At 37.9% G+C, this 23,100-nt stretch overlaps 1 protein-coding gene across 3 annotated transcripts; it reads right to left on the minus strand.

The window, feature by feature from the left end:
* Positions 1–6,185: 6,185 nt before the first annotated feature.
* On the minus strand, positions 6,186–19,216 carry LOC129442647 (uncharacterized). Of its 3 annotated transcripts, none has more exons than XM_073854171.1 (10): positions 18,646–19,216; positions 17,245–18,148; positions 16,148–16,217; positions 14,334–14,474; positions 12,630–13,717; positions 10,808–10,922; positions 9,143–9,362; positions 7,248–7,369; positions 6,649–6,818; positions 6,186–6,535 (listed from the first exon to the last, which is right to left on the minus strand). In XM_073854171.1, the coding sequence occupies exons 1-10, from the start codon at positions 18,721–18,723 to the stop codon at positions 6,342–6,344; spliced, it is 3,102 nt and encodes a 1,033-aa protein (XP_073710272.1). In that variant the 5' UTR covers positions 18,724–19,216; the 3' UTR covers positions 6,186–6,341. The 3 variants fall into 3 exon arrangements, with proteins under 3 accessions (XP_073710272.1, XP_073710269.1, XP_073710264.1); XM_073854168.1 differs by having other exon boundaries at positions 7,248–7,366; positions 10,808–10,988; XM_073854163.1 differs by having other exon boundaries at positions 10,808–10,988.
* Between the last annotated feature and the right edge of the window lie 3,884 nt (positions 19,217–23,100).

The following is a 23,100-nucleotide window of genomic DNA, read 5'->3' on the forward strand; positions in this document are numbered from 1 at the left end:
CTAGTAACGTAATAGTCGCATCTACTGGTATGTTAACATAAGGCACCCAGCACTGACTCTGTTGGTACTATTTTCCACGCAACAATTCCTTGGCATTTTGAATTACAGACACCGCTACTAGAATACAACACACTGCTGTTCTGTTCTTTCGCCCCCGCGGTTGCGCGCGCAACCAGTTAGTGACGTCGCCGTGCAACCCGTCTATTAAAATGCCTTATAGACGGGTTGCAGGGCGACGTCACTAAGTGGTTGCGCGCGCAACCGAGGGGCAGAAAGAAGAGACGTGCTTTGTGTTGTATGATAGTAGCGGTGTCTTTAATTCAAAATGCCAAGGAATTGTTGCGTGGAAAATAGTACCAACAGAGTCAGTGGTGGGTGCCTGATGTTAACATACCAGTAGATGCGACTATTACGTTACATTATAATTATAACATTATAATTCATACATGTCTCACAGTAACACTGCAAAAATAAAGACAGAAAAACAGATCCAACTAAAATCAAGTCTTATTTAAATACAAACAATAAAGAACGCTTCAATAATTAAGGTTGTTGCAGTAGCGGATCAGCTCACCAATCGGGCTTTCTGCCCCCTGGATGCGCGCGCACCCTGCAATGTTTGTAAACTTGCAACCCCTCTATGCTCAAGCTTTATTTTTTTAAGATTTGTGTTAAATTTTTATTTATTTATGACACAACAAAACAAAGGATAATAAACTACATTTAACTTTTTTAAAAAACGTATTGTCTGAAGCAAATAACAATTCTTACGTTTTACATTATTTACACAAATGCATAAACATCTGTCGGATCGGGACAGTATGGAACGCCGTTAGAGCAAAAACGTGCTAAAATCACGTGTTAACACCCACTACGTGTTAAAGGGCTCGTTATAGTCGTGCGTAGGTCCTACGGCGTAGCAGCGACAGGTTCCGTAGGCAGTATCCACGCGTGTAACCACAGTAGCAGCACAAACGTGAAAGAAGAAGCAGCTTAGCAGTTATCCCACAAACGAAGAAGACACAGCAACTTGTTGTGTATAATTTGAGAAGACCAGCAATGATGGAAGTAAATAAACAGCGACTTTTGATGCAGTTCGAGTTAAATCACTCCTCAACTTGGCTCATATTTGTTTTCACCGTCACAAACGGAAATACCTATGACGCAGTTTTTTTTACCTGACGGGAGGGGTTCTGGTGGACCAATCACAGCGCTTGCGGTCCGCGTAGATCTGACGCGCTGTTAAATTTTTTTGTGAGGTGCGTGTCAGGCTACGCAGAGCTATGCACAGGCTACGGATAGCCTACGGCATAGAACCTACGCACGACTATAAATCGTAATGTATTTCATTGTATTCCAATCACAAACTGTGTGTGAGGTGAAAATGATTAATCCTTTTGGTTTAACTTTATTAGTAACACTTGAATCCTTAAAAAAATACTTTTGATTACTGAAAAGCAGAGGTGGAAAAAGTAAAGTTACTTTAATAATATTTTACTTAAGTAAAAGTAAAGTTACTGGTCTAAAAATCTACTCAAGTAAAAGTAAAAAGTAAATCATTTTAACTTTACTCAGAGTAAAAGTTACTTTTTTTACAGCAGGGAGAGGTGAAGGATTCTAGTAAAGTTCAAAAACGAGAAGGGAATATAAATCTCAAACTAGTTATTTTCAATTGTAGGAACATCTTTACAATTAAAGTGCAATAACAAAAAGTTAGTAAAATAAAAAGCTTTTTTAAACTAAGAAACATTTATGGAATTGTTTAATGATTTTACATTTGAGTTATGCACTTTTCGAAGGTGGTCAGCAGCTAGTAAATACAATCACTATAGTAAGGTTGTAATTGATGTATTGCTGGTAACATACATTATTTTATTAAACTATTTATCTAGTTTAAATGAGTATATAATGAGATTAGTGCCATGCCTATATACTTTTGACACTTTTATTGTCTTCTAGCTTCCTTGACCTGGGTACCTGATGTCAGACCTTTATTCTCTCTCTCTCTCTCTCTCTCTCTCTCTCTCTCTCTCTCTCTCTCTCTCTCTCATGTCTCTCTCTCTCTCTCTCTCTCTCTCTCTCTCTCTCTCTCTCTCTCTCTCTCTCTCTCTCTCTCATGTCTAATGACCTGCGCATTCTCAAGGACGTTCTGAAGTTGTGTTTGACTTGACGCAAAGCTGCTAGACTGCGGAGGATAAAATGCGCATTGTATTATAACGCGTCGTGCAAATGAGCGGTAAAAACCCGGTCTGTAATTTTGTACTCAAGAGCATGAATCCTACCTTTCATAAGAATGAAACACTCGCTTCGCGTCAGTGGAAAGTGGTCGCTTGAATATGGCCAGAGGTTTCTTTCATAAGAAATGAATTGAGGGTCTGCATTAGCGCGTGCCTGTCTCGTCCGTCTCCTTCGTCCTTTTGGCGCGTTCCCCCGCCCATCCGGCGTTGCGCGTCTTTATCACCTTGCTTTTTAAAATATTTTTTCTTAGTAACGGATATGATTTAAAATGTAGCAAAGTACAATACTTTAAACAAAACATACTTAAGTAAAAGTAAAAGTACAGATTTTAAAAACTACTCAAAAAAGTAAAAGTACACAAAAAACTACTCAATTACAGTAACGTGAGTAAATGTAATTCGTTACTTTCCACCTCTGCTGATAAGTAATACATTATTAATTTAATTTGTCTACGTTATTATTTTAATCTTGTCTTTATATGTTCTCTCCAAAAAATATTGGAAATCTTTGTCATATATGCTGTTTACTGTTTCATTTATTTGCGTTCATTTATTTTTTCCACCATGGTAAACATATTGGAATTAAGCCTCTTGCGCTGGAATGAGCTTCTCTCCCATATACGATTAAACTGAAATTTCATTATGACTGCCACTTGGGGGAGAACTCTGACTGTCGTGTGCAGTGGAAAGGCGGCAGTCCGATTTATAGTCGTGCTATTCGTAGCCTGTGCGTAGCTCTGCGTAGCCTGACGCGCACCTCGCAAAAATTGTAACAGCGCGTCAGATCTACGTGGACCGCAAGCGCTGTGATTGGTCCACCAAAACACCTCCCGTCAGGTAAAAAAACTGCATCATAGGTATTTCCGTTTGTAACGGTGAAAACAAAGATGAGCCAAGTTGAGGAGCGATTTAACTCAAACTGCATCAAAAGTCATTGTTTTTTTACTTCCATCATTGCTGGTCCTCTCAAATCATACACAACAAGGAGTGTTGGGGGTAACAAGTTACAAAGTAACGGATTACAGTAACTATATTACTTTTTTGGGTAACGAAGTAAAGTAACGCATTACACTAATAATATTGGTAACTACACTACTTTACTAGACTATAGGAACGCGCTTTCCTGCGTAACCCAAGCAGTGTTTGCCTGGGTGTAAAGTTCTGTCTGCTTAAGTGGTGGGTGCATGCGTGTGCCTGTACGTGTGCCATTACCATAGAGATTGATTTGACGTAGCTGCTGGTGCAAAGGGGAGCGGGAAATGAAGATGGAGGGTTTCGGCCACTGGGGCGATATTCACATTACTTTCAGCTTATTGCTCGAAAGGACAAAAATATTTGTGTGAAATGCACACTATGCCCACACGACAAGTGTCTTTCAACTGCTGCCAACGTGATGAGCAACCTGTCTGAGCATTTGTAAGCCCAGCATGGCAATACAACACTTGTGGCGAAAGATCCTGCGGTAAATTAAGAAAAAGGAAAGTAAAGTATTAAGTGAAGTTACTTTTCAAATGCAGTAACTAGTAAGGTAATCTCATTACAACTTAAAGAAGTAACTAGTAACTAATTAAATTTTTTTAATAACTACCCCAACACTGATAAGAAGTTGCTGTTTCTTCTTCGTTTGTGGGTTAACTTGCTAAGCTTCTTCTTCTTTGACGTTCGCGCTGCTACTGTGGTTACACGCGTGGTTACTGCCTACCAGTGGTCTGCGCGTGTGTTTGCACGTCGACGCGGACGATGACGCAAAAGTATAAATGAAAACCGACGCTGATCCTACGCTGTCGCGGCTACGCCGTAGGACCTACCACAACTATAACGATTTAAAATTACATTAACTTTATATGATGCAGTTGCTGTGCAAAATGCATAATGACACAATTAAACAAGCCATTAAGACTTAAATAAATAAAACATGTCGTTTCAGATGTAAATATGATGCAAATGTGTCATTATTCCGATTGAATAGTATTTGATATGAAAGTTAGTCATCACTTTTATTTTGGAGGGTTTTGCATGAAAGCAGGGGTTTTCAGATTGTTAGAAACGTAAGTCCCATGGAAAAGACTGAAAGCTCTATAATATTTCGTTTGATGTCTGTGTGTGCACAAATTTTTGTGAGCTGTTGACACTGTGCCCCCTTAAAAAAATTGGTGCATGATGCCCCTGCTCAGGATGTAATCTAACGTATATTTTAAGCATCTTTTGAAAGCATTAGGCTACAACCAGAGTCGTATAATAAGAGAGTTACGACACTCACATAGACGTCCGTTGGAAGACTGGAATGCGGAAGTAACCCGGTGTCATGTAGTGACACATAGTTCCAAACGCAGCACTGAAGCCCATTCATTTCAATGGCACCTGCTGGTAAATCGATGAAATTACTGTTTCTCTTTACATTTTCGGACATTTCATGAATATAGTCAACAGTGGTATTTTGTGAACTAAGCTGTAGGTAATAATTATCGTTAATAATAAATAGTTTAATTCTTATATTTTACATTTGTTGTGTATAATGTGTGAATAAAATAGATTTAATTGTTTAATATTTTATTACTGGTGGCCATCAACTTTAATATATATTTATCATATCTTTTATATCTATTACGAGTAACACTAGGGGGCAATAGCTAAATGCCTCATAAGAAAGTCACACTGCTTCACAATGCTGCTATGTCTTTCATTGTGCTTATAGGGGGAGCAAAGAGCAAAAACTCTTTAGTGTTGCTTTAACACACGCACAATTAAATGGCATAGCGGTCAGCGCATAGACAGTAAAGGTTCGGCGGTTCCTCTAAACATGGCGCCCCCGTCCCATAATGCAACACTGAGTGACATACTGTTGTGTAAATATGCTCATTTGCATATGCAATGAATGGTAAAATAATTTGATTTAAAAGTGGACAATGTTATCGTTACTACAATACTTCGTTAAATACGTTTTATAACAAATTACGGTTTACTGATACACCTTTTGCGTCGATCACTTGAACCAGCAGAGGGAGACGTCCTCGTTTAAACAGTGCAAATTGAATTCACAGCATCAAGTAGTAACATAGGCCTATTAGTTAACCAGCTCCTTGCCACAGTCTAAAACCTTGCCACGGTCATATTTACCAAAATAATACGACCAAAAACTATTAATTAGTTTATAGCATGCTGGAATCAACACAAATCTGTCAGATTTAATATTTATTGTATCAAAATTTGTTGGGATTAGGCTTTTTTGATGCTAATTGTATTTTAGTTAAACGTGAAATTTGTTTCAAGTCTTGCTAGTTTTGCACAGTGTTGTATTAAAACAGTTAATTAACTATTTGTTGTTTTCTTTGAGATGTCACTAGACAGAGAACAAATTGCAGCTTGGATGCTGGTAACAGTGTCGTCCAGGTAAGTGAAGATATTTAATACTACAGAAATACAAGCAAAATACTGTTTATAAGTGGCGGCCGGTGACTTCTTTTCTGAGGGGTGTGAATTCAAAATATGTTTTCATTGTGTCATGCTAACCATGTGCATCATGCATCTTGTCAAAATAAGTGCCTGCTGCAGATGCGTCAAAAGGGTTTATGATAAAAGAGATGCTCACATTTAAATACTCGCAAGACACTTATTTAACACTAAACTCTTAATAAACAAGAGATTAAGCGTGTATCTAGCAAATGTGAGCGTCTCTTTTATCATAAACCCCTTCGAAGCGTCTGCAGCAGGCTCGTATTTTGACATGATGCATAAGTTTACATGACGCACCGAACACATATTTTGAAATGATGATCCACACACATGACGGGCTACATACATGTTGTGACGAGCTTCGCATCATGCACCCTCGAAAAATAAGTCACCCGATGTCCCTGCTGTTTATGATTGATCAATCTGTCTGTCAACATAAGTCATTAAAATAATCAACAATGGGAACAATATCAAGTATGTTCAAAACATCCAGGTTTAATTTAGTTTTTCTGTAAACAATACATTGCATATTCTACATTCTTACTGCCCACAACAGGAAATATACTGAGCAAAAGTCACCCTGTCTATACAGTGTTTTAAAAAATCCTAATTTCTATAAATCTTCTACATATGTAATTTGCTCCTTGTGCATCAGTGCTTAATCCAGGAATTTGGACGGATCCGTATCTTGGCTTTGCTTTCACGGGTCATTAGGCGTGTGACCTGATCTAAAGTCATTCCAGCAATGGTTTCTCCATTCACTTCTAGAATCTCATCTCCAACACCCAACAGTCCGGTGTAGATGTTTTCAGTTGGACTATCTCCAACCCGTTCCACATATATACCTGTAAAACCAGCATAACAAGTCACTGATTTTGATAGAAACCTTTAAATGCTTTGAATCATCTCAAACATCCCTCAGAGGGTTCATACTTTTTTGTGGGTAATGGGTGTCTACCTGAGTCTGGTCTTCCTTTACCCCTAGAGATGACAAAGCCAAAGGGTGCGTTCACCGGTCTGATAAGCTCTATGAGCAATGTTCCATCAGGAAGAGCATGGACCAACCGTCCTATTGGACCTTGAGAATCCTCTAGTGCCTCTTTTATCCTCTCCTCCTTCTGTAGCTCCCTGCAATAAAGATATTAACAGGCAGTTCTCATCCTTTCTGTCTAAATGGGTTCCAGAAATGTAATAAAGGGATAGTTCACCCTAAAATGAAAATTCTCTCATCATGTCCTCCACCTTATTCTGTTACACACCTGTATAAATTTCCCTGCTCTGACGAACACAAAGGAAGATATTTGTAACCAAACCACTCATGAGCCCCACTGACTTCCACTGTGTTCTTTTATCCTACTATGGAAGTGAATGGGGCTCATGATCGGTTTGATTACAAACATTGCTTAAAATATCTTCCTTTTTGTTTATCAGAACAAAGGAATTTATACAGGTTTGTAACGACATAAGAATGAGAAAATGATGATGGAATTTAAATGTTTGGGTGAACTATCCCTTTAAGCCTTCAATGAAGGAAGTGTTTAAAGACTTTTTTCACACCTGGGTGCCAAACTCATAGGCAGTGGTAACTCTCCTAGTATAGTGGAACGTTCAAACTTCCTTTTTGGGGACTGTAGACTTTGGACAGAAGAGACTTTGCGCAATTGAGCCAAAGGAGACTGCTGGTGGAGAGAGCAACATCATCACAGCATTGAAACACTATTCTCACTTACTAAATGTACAGCCATGTTCAAATCTGAATCCTTTAACATTTTTCCCATTACAGTAATCATATCATACAATATCATTTCATTTATATAAACAGTACTGTGCAAAAGACTTAGGCCACCACCACCAGACTTGTTGTTTTAGAAGTTTTACTGTCCATCCATATTTATTTTTCAATCTATTTTATTAAGATACAAACAGAAAATACCAAAAATATGTAACAAAAAATAAAAAAGACATTTTCAAGACTAAAGGGGGTCGCACACCGGACGCGCAGCTCAGCGCCACATCGCGTCATGTCTAGGACAACTCGGAGGTATCGTAAACCGGAAGTGCGCATTAAATAGCGCGAGCTTAGTCAGACAGCATCTACTTCAAAATGCTAAATATTCGTTAGCAGCCAATGTTAGTCGTTAATGATTTGGGATAAATATGATGACAGGGAATTGAGCAACTTCCTAATTCGTAAAGGGGTCGCACACCGGACGCGCAGTGCCACACCGTTATAAAAAAATCGAACACATTGTTTTCTATGAGTATACGCACACCGGCGCCGACAGGTGGCGCCTGTCCACGCCGCCCAGCTATGACTCAGGAAGTTGCTCAAATCCCTGTCGCGACACAGAGCGCCACTCACATAATTTAACATTAAATAATATCATATATGTCCCAAATCATTAACGATTAACATTGCTAACGTATATACGTTTATACTGTATATACAATATATACGTATATACTGCTAATGTATATATTGTGCATTTTGAAGTAGATGCTTTCTGAAGAAGCTCTCGCTATTTAATGTGCACTTCCGGTTTACGATACCTCCGAGTTGTCCTAGACGCGACGCGGTGCTAAGCTGCGCGTCCGGTGTGCGACCCCCTGTAGCTGGGCGCTGTAGACAGGCGCCACCTGTCGGCGACGGTGTGCGTACACTCATAGAAAACAATGTGTTCGATTTTATTAGAACGGCGCGGCGCTGTGACCCCCTTAAATGTCTTCTTTAGGCATCGTCAGTGTTTAGTGTGACCTCTCTTGGCACTAAACACATCTTGAGCGTTTTTTAGGAGAATGAGGTAAAAAGATTTCTTTAAAATTAGGATTTAATTTTATTTAGGTTTAAGAGATCCTTCAGTTTCCTGTTATTGCTCAAGTGGAAGGGGAGTTTACCCTAAAAACTTGACGCATCAGTTTACATTTTTATATAGTTTTTAATACTATATACACATTACTTGTATTTTCTGGATGTGTTCTATTAAAGAGACTGAGAAACATTTATATATGATCACTATAACATTGCAAAAACAACAAATCTAATTCTGGCATGTTGGCCTAAGACTTTTGCACAGTACTGCATATGCATATAAAATTTTCTCTATGTCCTCTATGTTAAGAGATTCACCATAGTTATAGTATTACTTCTTTTTAACTCTTACAGTTTCATTTAGTAATAAATTTAGTATTTAAAAAAACACCTGTTAAGTCAGCTTTGCTACCTGGATAGAAAGCAGTTGCTTTTAGTTTTTTCCATTCATTTCCCCAGACTGATTGAAGTATCTCATTACATAAGCCCGATGTATTATGATCACCAGATTAACCACATGATGGGTTTTGCAATTTCATTAAACTAAGCCAGAGATACATAAAACAATCTCTCATGATATTGCAATGGGGTGCCTGTTGGATGTCCTCTAACAAACTATTCTGAATGCTGACAGCATACTTACTGTGTGGAGAGATTGAAGAGAAGGGGTTCTCTGCAGAGAGACCAGGCCTCTGTGTGAAGGACTGGAGGAGGCAGAACTGTAGCGGGCAGTGGGGGAACACAGGTGCTCCATGCTGTTGGAACGACTGCCTTTCACCAGCTTACCTACGCTGTTTAGTCCCATAGCTGAGAAGAAGCGACGAAGAGACAACTTGGGCCTTCCTTCCCGCTCCCCTGCTCTCCTGCACATTAGATCATGTAAAAAAAAAGGGCAATAAATGACTGAATGGTGTTGTTAGACCAGAACACAGAGGTAAGTAGTATAAATGTAACACGTTTATTGAGAACAGGATAAATGTGGCAGTAGTGGTGATATCTTTGGTGAGAATGCATGTAATAGAAATGTCCAGGGTAAACGGATGGGTTTGTAATGAGGGGGTTTTAAATTAACATTTTGAGATTTAAAATTCACAATGAGAAATGACAAAGAAAGGAGAATAATAAGGATAATAAGCAAACTTCAGACACTGCAGAGAAAAAAACTACCAAGTGCAAGATTTAAAACACGTTATGTCTTTTAACGGTATCTGTGTGAACGCACGCGCAGATTCGGGAAAATCATTGGCAGTGTGAATTAACGAAAAATCAAACCATCCCGGACAAATACTGGATGCATTTTCTGTGTATTTTTTGTAATGTCTGTTAGTGGCGGCTCGTGACTGCTCATCGGAGGGGCGCTAATTTAAAATATGTGTTCGGAGTGTCGTGTGTTGCTTGCGTTTTCAAAATATGTGTTTGTTGCATCATGTGAACCATGTGCATTACGTGTTTTGCAAGGTAAGTGCCTGCTGCACACGCCTCATAACCGTTTATGATAAAAGAGACGCTCACGTTCACAAAATACACGCAAGACACTACCTTAACAGTAAACTTTGATTACGCATGAGATTATGTGAGTACCTGGCAAACGTGAGCGTCTCTTTTATCATAAACCCTTCAGACGCATTTATTTTGACAAGACACGTGATACACATACACGCACTTGAAGCGCAGAACACATATTTTGAAATAGAGAACCACACACATGACGGGCTACAGACATGTTGTGACAAACTTTGCAATGAGCGCCCACGAAAAAAGAAGTCACCGGCCGCCACTGATGTCTGTGAAAAGGGCTTTATTTACACACAACGCTTCCCGTGTATCTTACGGCAATGTTACTAGGTCCTCTTTTTGGGAGAGATCCCAGAACATTTACAAGACGTGTTTGTGTCCACACTGAAGCCTGTCTGACAATTTTACGGATATTTTCTGGTACCAAAGTTTTGTGTGAATGAGGTATTTGTGTGTTCCAAGTGAACCAGTGAGAACAAAGGAGCAAAGGGACAAAAGACTGCGAAGAACTGGGTAAACAGGGAGACAACAGGACAGGTACGGTAAGTTTAACAACATCAAAGGATTGGTTACACAGCATGAGATTACGGTGAGTGAAGGGACTGGGTGGAGGTTTTATAGTGCTGGTTGATGAGGGTGAACAGGTGCATAGGGTTATGGCTCAGTTGACTCCCTGACAGATGTCTTCTCTTATAACACTACTCTGAAGAATCCTCTTTAGCACCATTATATTTGTAGTCCATGGAAGATTCAACAAACAAAGGATTTGATGATACTGTATGATGTGACTTACCTAGACACAGCTAAATTGTCATCACACTGCATTTCAAATTTTCGGTGCTCTGATCTCAGCAGTTCTGCCCTCAGGTCATCTGCTTTGGACGTAGCTCTCAAAGCTGGGTGACATTCTGAGGAAACAGAGGGTGTGGAAATGCATCTGGGATCTATGTAGACACCATCACTTGCTAAATGACCTGATGTACAATAAATGCAAAACATGTAAGGTTGGAATTTGAGAACCAGTTCTGTGTAAATGAATTGCTGCGTTTTTGTTATTTCATTAAAGGATTAGTCAATTTTCTTTAAAAAAATCCAAATAATTTACTCACCACCATGTCATCCAAAATGTTGATTTCTTCCTTTGTTCAGTCGAAAAGCAATTTTTCTCATTTTAATGGACTTTAATGGACCCCAACAAAATGCAGTTTCAAAGGACTCCCAACGATCCCAAACGTGACATAAAGGTCATTTTTGGCAAGAAAAATAAAAAATTGGCACTTTTAAACCTCGTCTTCCTCCTGTCCTGTGACGCGCCAGCGCGACCTCGCGTAATACGTCATCACGTCAAGAGGTCACGGATGACGTATGCGAAACTACGCCCCAGTGTTTACAAGTGTGGAGAAAGAGGACCGTTGCGACGTTGTGGTATGTTGAATGATACTAATTAAAGGTTCTCTAAGCGAATTCGCGCGTTTTAGACCATAAAACATTTTTTTTGTTACATACAGCAAACATCTCCTCACCATCTGCTTACTTCCTGTCCGCTGTAAAAACTGTAAAAAACCGCGATCTCTGTAGACAGCCCAGCCTCCACAAACTGCCATAATAACAAACTGGCCAAACCTACACCAGAAACCATAACAAAGTGTTCTAACCAATAAACGGCAAGAAGGATTTGGGGGTTGGGTTTGGGCGCGTTCATGAAAGCACGGAAGGGAGGGGGAAGGGGAGGAGTTAACTACGCTCAGTTTGTTTGAAAACACATTTCAAAAATCAACACACAGATTTGCTTAGAGAACCTTTAATGTCTTTGTGTCAGTTTATTGATTAAAATGGTCCGCAAATGTGCGTTTCATATATGTAACACGTGACCTTTCGACGTCATTACGCAATACCGTGAGGTCGCGCTGACGCGTCACAGGATCAGAAGAAGAAGAGAAGTTGTGGTTTAAAAGTGCATATTTTTTATTTTTCTCGCCAAAAATGACAATCGTTTCGCTAGATAAGACCCTTATGCCTCGTTTGGGATCATTTAGAGTCCTTTGAAACTGCAATTTTAAACTGCATTAAAACTGTTAATTGTTGGGGTGCTTTAAAATTAGAAAAATCCTGGAATGTTTTTCTCAAAAAACATAATTTCTTCTTGACTGAACAAAGAAAGACATCAACATTTTGGATGACATGGTGGTGAGTAAATTATCTGGATTTTTTTAAAGAAAATAGACTAATCCTTTAAGTGTACGTTTATATTTCTGTGAGATATGCCTAAAGATTAACATTGTTTAGTGCAGTGCTTCTCAAATAGTGGGGCGGGACCCCCAGGGGGGGCTCGAAGCGACACTAAAAACAATGTTAATAAAGTTATTCTTTGTTGTAAGTTGATCGATATTTCTATTTTTGTGTTTTCTTTAATGTTAATAAAGATACAATGTTTTGCAGATGTGTCATTTTATAGACAAATGATACTATATACAGGCGCGGTGGAGAGTTGGGGGGCGCGAAATGTTTACTTCTTCCTAGGGGGGGGCGTGACAGAAAATAATTGAGAAGCACTGGTTTAGTGGGAGTAATGCAATGAACATAATAGGCAATGGCCTGTTTCTATAACATCTTACCAGTGACAGTGTCTGTTGCAGTGTCCCATATTGTTAAACCCTGAAGGTCTGTGGTCAGCATAGCTGAAGAATACCTGAGAGAAGACGATCTGTTATTAGAAGTCAGTCCTGAGGTGACTGGTAGCACCTGTGAAGAGGCACTAAAAGTGACGCATTCAGGTTGAATGTTTTCGTGGTGAGATCCTCCATCCAGTTGGGCGTCAAGGTGAATTAAGCGGTACTGAACCGATGGCATTAGCTTAACCACTCGTTGCCCTGTCTGCTTGCTCCTTGATTTTAGTGCTGATTTGATAGGAAGTTGGAAAGGAGAATCTTGGACATTAGTCTCATGCTCAGACGAGGTTTCCGCAGCAAACTTGACACCTTGTTCAGGCCTATTCGTAAATTTAGATCGAGTAGTTTGATCCTCCAGACTAGACCTGGTTTTGGAGTTTCTTCTTTGAGCCCATAAATCCTGACTACGAGCGTATGGACCATGACCTGTTTCAATTCTGCTCTCCCCTTTTCTGCTCCTCCTCCTGAGCTTTCCGAAAGCTGACATGTTCTCACCCGCACCGCCAACCCCTTCTTTTCCCCCACTTTCATCCAGACTGGGACCTCTAGTCAAAGTAATGCCTTTCATATTGGTGTCAGAGATGGTTTCATGACCAGGGCTGACCCATCGAGGAGCTGCAGTACCCCGATCCGTGCCACTATGAGTTGAAGAAGAGTCATTGGTCTGTGCAGGGCCCAAAATGCTTCCACAGGCTCCACACGCCCTAACAATTTCTTCTTTTGGAACCATGGTGGCCACACACTCTCCCTCTTTGGTCAATATAGCCAGAGGGATACCAACATTTACCCAATTTATTGCACTCGCCCTGCTTTCGTCAGGTTCAAGGACGGAGTGAGATTTGTCAACCACCACAGGTCCACGTTGGCGCACTCGCTCTAAGTATCGCCGTTCAGCCTCTTTTTCTGATTCGTCTTCAAATCGTACTCTTGTGGGTGACTGTCCACATCGACGTGAACGCACTACACATTCATGGTTCCTGCCTCTGATGTCCTGCTGCTGAGCCGTGACAATAACAGTACTGTGCAAGAGCTCCCTGCAAGGTAAAGACAAGAGCTGTTGGAGAACACCTGGGGATTGCTGTCATTGTATTTCTCCATTACATCACTGAATAATGTTACATAATTATCATTTAATCCTGACAAGAGCATCAAATGCAAAATGTATGCTTTGTTTGAAATAGATTAACTGAGAGATATGTGTTCCCATGAAATATAAAACAATTCATAGAACTTTACAAGTATACATTATGTGATTATAAGTGTTCAATACTGTGTCATTTCACTTTATTTATTATGACTCAACTTGTATACTTAAATGTTCTGATTTCTTTGTATGAATTCAATATTTGGCTTGATGGCTACATCTGGTGGAAATTTTGTGTCAATAGCCCAATTAGAAATCCCCTTAATGATAAAAATGCTGATGTGTCAAATACTTATTTTCCCCGCTGTATAACATAAGAGCATATCTTTAATTTTAAGAATTGTTTTGTTTTAATAATTGCAGGTCATGGTCAAGGTTCTAGAAAGGTTTTTTATTGTTTTGAAACTGATCTCTGAACTGTGTTTAAACTGAACTGTGTATATCAATGGCATGCAACCTTTATGTTAATCAACAAGAAGCCAATAATAAAGCCTGAGGTGACTTACAGGTCCTCTCTTTGAGCAGGACAGGTGGAGTTTTCACTTTTAGTATTTTGCGATCGTGCTTTCAATCGAGCTCTTTCTAACAGACGCTTGGCTTGCTCATGACGTGGACTGAGAGTTACTTCTGTGCTGGCAAACAGGGGTCTGTGTAGAACAAAGGTTTCACAGTTTAATGATCAAGTTGGAACAATTGGTCACAATATTATGAATGGTTTTTATTTGTCAGTCATCCACTTAATAAAAGGCTCTTCATCCTATTTTTATACTTTCATACTATAAGAATGTTTAAAGATTATTGAGTTATTTTTTTCTCTAAACAGTTTTTGATGTACATTGTAAAATTGCTGTAGTTATGCAGCTTTTTGTCAGTAACTTACTGTAGATTTAAATTTATGTACAGTTTGTTCAAAGTTAAATAAACATTAACAAGTCTTTGTCATTACAGAATAAAACTATAAATTAACAGCCTCATGCAAAGCATTCTGGGAACCAGAAATACTCATCAACCTTTTTTTTCAGATTTGGTTCCCAGAATGCTTTGCATGAGGCTGTTATTTTAGTTTCATTCTGTAAAGATAAAGACATTAATGTTTAATGTTCATTTAAAGGGATAGTTCGGCCAAAAACGATATTAAACCCATGATTTACTCACCCCCAATCTGTCCGAGTTGCATATATCCATCGTTTTTCAGACAAACACATTTTCGGATATTTTAGAAAATATTTTAGATCTTTCAGTTGATTAAATGTAATTTTACGGGGTCCACCAATAGTCCACGACCTTCAAGTCCAAAAAAAGTGCGTCCATCCTTCACAAATTAAATCCAAACAGCTCCAGGATGATAAAAGAGGTCTTCTGAGGGTAATCCGTGCGGTGTTGTTGTAGAAATATCCATATTTAAAATGTTATTAACGTAACTAACTACCTCCCGGTAGCGCCGCCATCTTAGTCTCATCCGCATTCAGGAGAGAGTATTAGCGTAGTGTACGCACTTTTCTTAGTGACGTACGACAAATTCGGAGGGCGGGGGCACAGAGCAGCAGCAGAGAAACCTCCGTACGCTGCGTAAGCTCTCATCCTGAATGCGGATGAGACTAAGATGGCGGTGCTACCGGAAGGTAGTTGATTACGTTGATAACATTTTGGATATGGATATTTCTACAACGGCGCCGCGCGGATTGCCCTCGGGGGACCTTTGTTTGTCATCCTGGGGCCGTTTGGATTTGGTTTGTGAAGGATGGATGCACTTTTTTTGGACTTGAGGGTCGTGGACTATTGCTGGACCCTGTAACATTACATTTAATCAACTGAAAGATCTAAAATATTTTCTAAAATATCCGAAAATGTGTTTGTCTGAAAAACGATGGACATATGCAACTCGGACAGCTTGGGGGTGAGTAAATCATGGGTTTAATATCGTTTTTGGCTGAACTATCCCTTTAACTTGGAACAAACTGTTGCAAGTAAATAACATACATTTAAATCTACAGTAAGTTACTGGCAAACAGCTGCCATAATACTGTAATTTCTACAGAAATTTTAAAAGTGTTTTGATTGTATTGTAATTTAACATGAAATACTGGATTATTAATAGGAGGATCTTGCTACATAGCATCCACAAATGAAAAACCATTCAACATACAGAGTGCCAGATTGATAAATCTGTTTTACGTAATCTCTGTCATGGGAATGTTATGCCCATGCTGATTAATCTTTAAATAATGCGTCTGTCATGTAGATTTGTATTCTGTTAATAAGAGGTCCACAAATACAAACTAATAACCCTTTTCGATATTGTTTATGTTGATATACTTACCTATAATTAAACACAGGCTCCTTTGGAATAATTTCTGAATTCCTATCACCTACTTTGTAAGAAGATAAATCTGTGTAAAAGCAGACATTGACATGGAATAAGCACACCCTGAAAATCTATTTTGTTCCACAAACAAGTATTTAAGAATTATAGTAATATAATTGATTTCAAAACTAATCTTGAAAGGTAAATCTCATTGTCATTTCTGTTTACGTTTACGCTTCTGGCAGATGCTTAATCCCGAGCGATTTACAATGCATTCAAGCTTTATTTTTTCCCAAATTATTTTTTGGGCAATTTTTGCCTTTATTTGATATACAGAATGTAAGTTGAGGGTGGAGGGTGGAGAGAGCGATGATATTGGCAAAGAAAGAATTTGAATTTGGGTTGTTGAAAGTGCATTAGCACCACCACTGGCCATCCCCCCCTTGGCTCTGACCAATCTGTACAATTGTGATCCAACACTTTACATTTGTGTTGCTAACACAATTCTTTACCAAATGAGCTGGAACACAATCGAGTTATTGTATGGTCATGTTAGTGATAAGGTGAAAAATAAAAGCAGAAATAGACAGTATGTTATGTTAGGCCAAAGGCACAAAGATAGGACTTAATATCTTACTTTTCTTTACTTTCAACAAAGTGTTAATAGCTTTATGGTACCTGGAATTGACAAAACCCATTCAACCTTTTTTTGTAGCTTACTGAGCCAGTAGAGCTCTGCCTGCTGTTGTATTACACAACACTCCTGAAAACATGCCAGCAGATTTCAGGCTTTCTCTACATCATACAGAATTATAATACTTTTATCTGTTCCCTCCCCCAGCATCTGTAATGACAGTGACAGTCAGGCACATCTGCTCTGAGAGATCATACTAACCTTCCTGCTGCGAGTTTTGACTCAGTGACCCGTGGGTGACTAATTCTGGTTAAATCAGAAATACAGTGAAAACTTAACCATCAGCAAATGATCAGAGCTGTTTTTCTTTGTAAACTAGCAGAACATGGTTGCTGGTTTCTAGCTGGTTTATACTGGTCATGAGCTGGATGATATTCTCTTGGCACCTAAACTAGTTAATGCTGAAAAGCTTACCTACCTTTGTTCAGCTCCAATGGTGGTTTATACTGTCCACCTGGACGCATGGATGTTGGGATCTCAATGGCTTTCACTTTGTATTGGTTGAGGTATCTCTTGTTCATCACTCCTCTGGAGCATACCGTTTCCCAACTGTCTGCCTTCCACAGCCCACCAACTTGATCTGTCATACTAGTTTCTTTTGTTTGGAGAGACCTATGAAAAGCACTTTCCAAGCTGTCAGACCTTTGTAGCTCTTTGTGAACCATTGCATTTACTGCTTTCAGCTTTCGCTTTTGTTTAGAATCCACCTCATTTGTAGGTGGTGCATCCTTTGGAGCCGCCAGTGTGAGAGAACTATCTGCATTCAGCAATAATGTTTCTGGTCGGGAGACTTTCCAGAAGCCCTTGGGAGGAGCCCAATGCCTGGGAGAAGACGTTAGGGATTTTTTTGGTGGTGTGTCTCCTTGAAGCTCACTTCCACCACCCAATGCAATGTTGTCCAGGCTAGACCCTTCACAAAGCCCACGGGACATTCCTGTTACACCCTGAGATTCACTTTGGAGGCTGTAGGTCTCCCATGCTTCTTGTATCACATAGTTGGGCAGAGCAACGTTATCATTAGTCGATGACGGAGACAGAGATCTTTGTTCTTCAGGGGCCTGTTTTTTCTTCACTGACTGTTCTGTGCAAACTTCTGGGAAAAGATGGTCTCTGTCCTTTCCCCTGAACTTTCTCTGTGACACTGCCCTGACTTTAGATTGCAGGGCAGAAACAGCTGAACCACAGACTGCAGGTGAGGACGTTTTTGAAAGACAAGTTGAAAGCTCATTTTGAGAGTCATCAAATAGCTCAGCATCTTGTGCCCCACTTGTGCGTGAATGTGTGATATATTGGGCTTCTGCTGTCTCCATTGATAATAAACCCTGTAAAATAAACCAATATAAACAATATATAGAGAAGCTTTTGCAGAGCTGTTATACTGAACGACTCAATGGGTTGCTCCTATCATTCTTGCTCAACACTACACAAAAATGTGCATATCAATAGATTACCCACACTAATTATTTTTGTAACTCAAAATTATAAGGTGAAATTATAATGCAATTCCTGTAATGCAATATTATGATCTTTGTTAGACAGATAGAAATACCATGCTGTATTAACAAATGTATTATTTATATTTCAACACAATGGCAAAAAAATGAAAATAAAGAGGATTAAGGGCTATCTTACACAAAAGGGTGATTTTTAACTTAATGTAGTTTTTTTGTAATTCTGTAGTAGATGAATTATCTGAACATATATCACAATTTTGCATAAATTTGCATAGGTAAAGAACAATTTTGACTAAGCTTAGGTAAAGACTTGCATTTGCAGTTATATTTTGCAAAATAAAGATGAATTAATACTAACATCTTACCTTAATCCTTTTACCATTTAAGTCTGTCACGGTTTCAGATGTATGAATTGCTCTATCCAAAGATGTAGAGTCATTCATGCCTCTCTTTGCTCAGTATTACTTGAATTGCCCAGCCCCAGAAAAAACGTTTTCAAATTCAAACCATTGAGATTGACATGCTCCTCTTGATGTCATCATCACCTATTACTGTGTGATGGATTCCATTTCCGACCTATGAGCGCTCGCTCAATATTCATGATTGGTCTGTTAATCCCCGCTGAAATCAGACGGATTAGACAAAAATGGAAAATAAATGCGTACTTTAATTCCTTTGGTGCCAACTGTAGCTTTTTATTGCATAAGTTGGTACAATCCACATAAACATTATTTAAACAGTCCACTCACTATATAAAGGTTACGTGTATCAAGCATTTGTGAGGGAAAGATCTGATTGCAAATGCACATAAAGATAATCCATGTGAGAACTTTGAAAATATCCTGGAGTTAACAAAACATAAAAACGAAAAATGCTATTTTGAACAGAACAGTACAGTCAACTGTGTGCTTTCCATCATTTATCAAAATATTTTCTTCATCACTTATCATACTGAAAAAAATGATTGAATTTAATAAATTTCTTTAAGGTAAGTGGTTGCAATCAATTTGTTTAAGCTACATTTAATCAAAAGTTTTATATTTTATTTTACGTTACTAATCTTTTTTGTTGTAGCTTAAATAAATTGATTGCAACCACTTACCTTAAAGAAATTGATTAAATTTAATGAATCATTTTTTTCAGTTCACAATACCACAATAACAAAATATTTTTTCATAATATGGAAGTCAATGGACACTATAGACCTTTTGCGTGTTTGCAAACAGAGATGACGTTTTTTTTGTGGGAGGAGCCCAACTGGTGGCAGAAAGTGAATGCTTTTCAATAGCTGTGTGAAGTGTTTTAGCATTAAACTGAGATTTTTAAGGATCCGGTGTTCTGTAGAAGTCTGTTTCCCCTATATTTCTTTTAAGTGTAATGTTTCTTATAACGTTTTCACCAAGTTACGTTTTTTTTTAAATAAATTAAAAGTTTAAATGGCTTGGCTGGGTGATTCTCACGAAAACTTGGTTTTAAAAATGTCAAGCATGAAAATGTAAAAATTGCTTAAATTTACTTTTTCTCCCACCAGACATTGAAAAACAAAGTCTGGAGTAAATGGGAACATTAATTTAAAAACTTTTACTTATCATTTAACACTTTTTGTAACATAATTTAACAAATTAGTCCTAAAAAATCTCATTACCGCAACAGTCAGAAAACATCAACACTGACATATTTTCAAAATGACATGACAAACCTGAAAGAACATAATTTGGAGATTCTGCATATGCATTTAAAATCAGAGTATTATGCTTCTATTAATTAAATTAACATTTAATAAGCATCTGTTGCGGTAATGATAATCAAAATGTCGTGTAAGCATTCTGACAAGACAATATTTCAAATTAACTGTAAAAAAAAGATCTTACCTGGTAGCCATCTTGAAGTAACTGGTCCATGTGCTTGGTCACTCAAAATCAAACTTTATTAAAATTCTGTATGTGTGCTTAAACTGTTCTCAAAAAGTGTTGCGGAGGATGAGAACATCTTTTTTTTTTTTCTGTCATCTAAAGTAGTCTAGCAAAACATCCATTTATTTATTTTTTATATTTTTGTGTTAATTTGATTAAATTACAACATAACGCATGTTCAAACACAGCCGGACACATTGCGGTAATGAGAATTTCAGCAGAAAATTAGATAAAATTTACAATTATAAATTCTTATGTTGAAATCAGACATTGTGAAAGGTAGAACACAGAATTGTGTTAATTCTGATGCTTTTTAATGTTACTATATTACACATTTTAAAGCTAAAATCATTAGTGCTGTGGTGTTTCAATGGTTTCGTGAGAATCACCCGGCTACTGATGTGTGCATAATGTATATGTATTGTTCTTTATTGGTAAATCAATTATTTTTACAGTATGAATTGCTGAAGTACTTATAAGAGCAATACTATCATGTATTCTGTATAATATCATTTATTAAACAGGGAACTACACTAACCTTTTCCACTGGTGGCACTTGCGCTACCAACTTTTTCAGTTACTGGCGCAAAATATGATTTGGTCGCACATATTTTTTTCAAGTTATATTAAGGCGCTCTGGATAATAATGAACAATAATGAAACTGTATTGCATACAGATATGCTTTTTATTTTACTTGCCATCTTTTAAACCACATGCCGCCTTGTTTTCTTAAACGTTGCAGTCAGTATTTCCCACAGATCTGTAATTTACTTGGTGGTGGTAACCGGTAAAAAGGGCAATCATTACCCACTGACAAATAATGGTCTACTATACATATGACGAAGAACTAATAATGTGTGACACAACACAATACTTTGATTTATTGAAAATTAATATTAATTTCACATTATATTTCATTAATCTAAACACTCCAAACTTTCTTTGCCATTAACAAAGCTGACGCTGTTTGTCAAAGCACCACGAAAACACTTACTGTTTTTGCACTGATATATGAAGCAATTAGACCCCTTTTATCAAACTCAATATAATACAATACTATGTATAGTATATTAATAGACAGTGCAGGTCTATAGATTATAAATGTGACTGATGTTATGACTGATGTTATAATGGTAATTTCTATTAAATAGGCACTTTTACTGCTTCTGCTCTATCTTTCTATTTCTCTCTTGCCGATTTAAAAAGCTTAATCCACTTATTATTTCAATAATATTATTCCACTTATTTTATTTTCAAATCTACTTGCTGTCAATGGGCTTGACATTAGCACTGCTTTTTTGCTACAATCTGTGCAAACTTAATATGGATATGGTATTAGAAAATATATGGTTTATTAATAATAAGATTATTAAAAACATGTGAGAAAGAAAACGCAGCGCGTGGACGTAACAAGAACCATCGCCATAGAAACCGAAGGCACGCTAAACTGCACTCGAGCTTTAGCGCGGTAGCGGTAGCGCTCATGGCCGTTTTCCGATCGACTCGGGTTATAAACTCAATATTAATCAGACTTGGGACCCAAAGTAATTAAACTAGGACCTAACCGGACCCGACAGACCATTTAAAATATAAACCCGGAACCATACGGGTCCCGCGTCCTCAGTGAAGAAAGACCTCTGCTCAAGTTCAGAAACATGGAAGACACTGCGCTTGCGTCGCGTCGCACCCAATTCATTGAGAAACAGCTGAGCACGCAAACGCACACTGATAGGGAGAGACACGACGTGCTTTCACGCAAAATGAAGCCAATGTGTTGATGGCTCAGTTCTCGTTTTAAAACGTATTCTTAAAATCCACATTTATGTTTTAATAAATGCTCATAGTAAATCATAGCATATTGTCTAAAACATTAGGTAGCACATTTGCGACCCATTAAAAATTAGGGTCGCAACGGCAGTTCAAAAGGTCGCATATGCGACCATTTTGGTCGCAGTGTAGCTCCCTGTTAAATATTTCATAATTTCCTGTTTTCAATTTCTTCCATATATTTTTAGCCTACGTGTTTGTTCTAAAACTATTATGTTTACATACAAATTAATGTGTATAGGCCTGTTTATATATTATTAACACTTTACATCGTGTGTGTGTGATATGTTTATATATTTATTAGTAAACATCATAATTTAGAACAAACAGGAAGAAGACATAGGCTAAGATATAAGGTAAAAAGAATTAATAGAAAACGAAAAAAATATGAAAACTTTAATAAATGGTAATATTATTGATATTATGAACTAATTCAAATCTTTAATCTTTCTAAAAAATAATAAACGTAACGTGATGAAAACGCTATAAGAACCGTCTTTGACGACGGTATACTAAAAATGAAGGTCATCTATTTTGGCATTCCTATTCTGACACTCAACAGCACAACAAAACATTTTCTAGTGAGTTATATTGTTCGTTTCACTCGTGTCTCATTCATTTCCACTGTTTTTCTGCCACAACTGTGACGTCGACTCGCAAAAGGTCTATATGCTGTGTGTTAACCATCATTTCTCAAAATGTCTTCTTATGTGTTCATCAGTAAAAAAAATTAATAGGTTTAAAAACAACATGAGGATGAGTAAATAATGACAGAATTTTCATTTTTGGGTGAACTATCCCTTTAAGGTAGTTAATACGGTTTAAATTGTTTTAATGACCAAATGAAACAGTTTGTTTGTTTGTCAGAATGTTTTGTTTTAAAGGGGACATTTCACAAGACTTTTTAAGATGTAAAAATAAATCTTTGGTGTCCCCAGAGTATGTATGTGGAGTTTAAGCTCAAAATACCATATAGATAATTTATTATAGCATGTTAAAATTGCCACTTTGTAGGTGTGAGCAAAATGTTTTGGGGTGTGTCCTTTTAAATGCAAATGAGCTGATGAAATACAAGCACT

This window comes from Misgurnus anguillicaudatus, chromosome 2 (genome assembly GCF_027580225.2).
Source record: "Misgurnus anguillicaudatus chromosome 2, ASM2758022v2, whole genome shotgun sequence".
Taxonomy (NCBI): Eukaryota; Metazoa; Chordata; class Actinopteri; order Cypriniformes; family Cobitidae; genus Misgurnus; species Misgurnus anguillicaudatus.

Bases quoted from the DNA above. Each gene is read 5' to 3' on its own strand.
- LOC129442647 (XM_073854163.1), bottom strand. From the start codon at position 18,723: ATGAATGACTCTACATCTTTGGATAGAGCAATTCATACATCTGAAACC. The intron at 9,363-10,807 runs GTAAGTCACATC...TCTAATGTGCAG, and splicing joins GACAATTTAGCTGTGTCTAG to GAGAGCAGGGGAGCGGGAAG. The intron at 6,536-6,648 runs GTAGACACCCAT...CTGGTTTTACAG, and splicing joins TAAAGGAAGACCAGACTCAG to GTATATATGTGGAACGGGTT.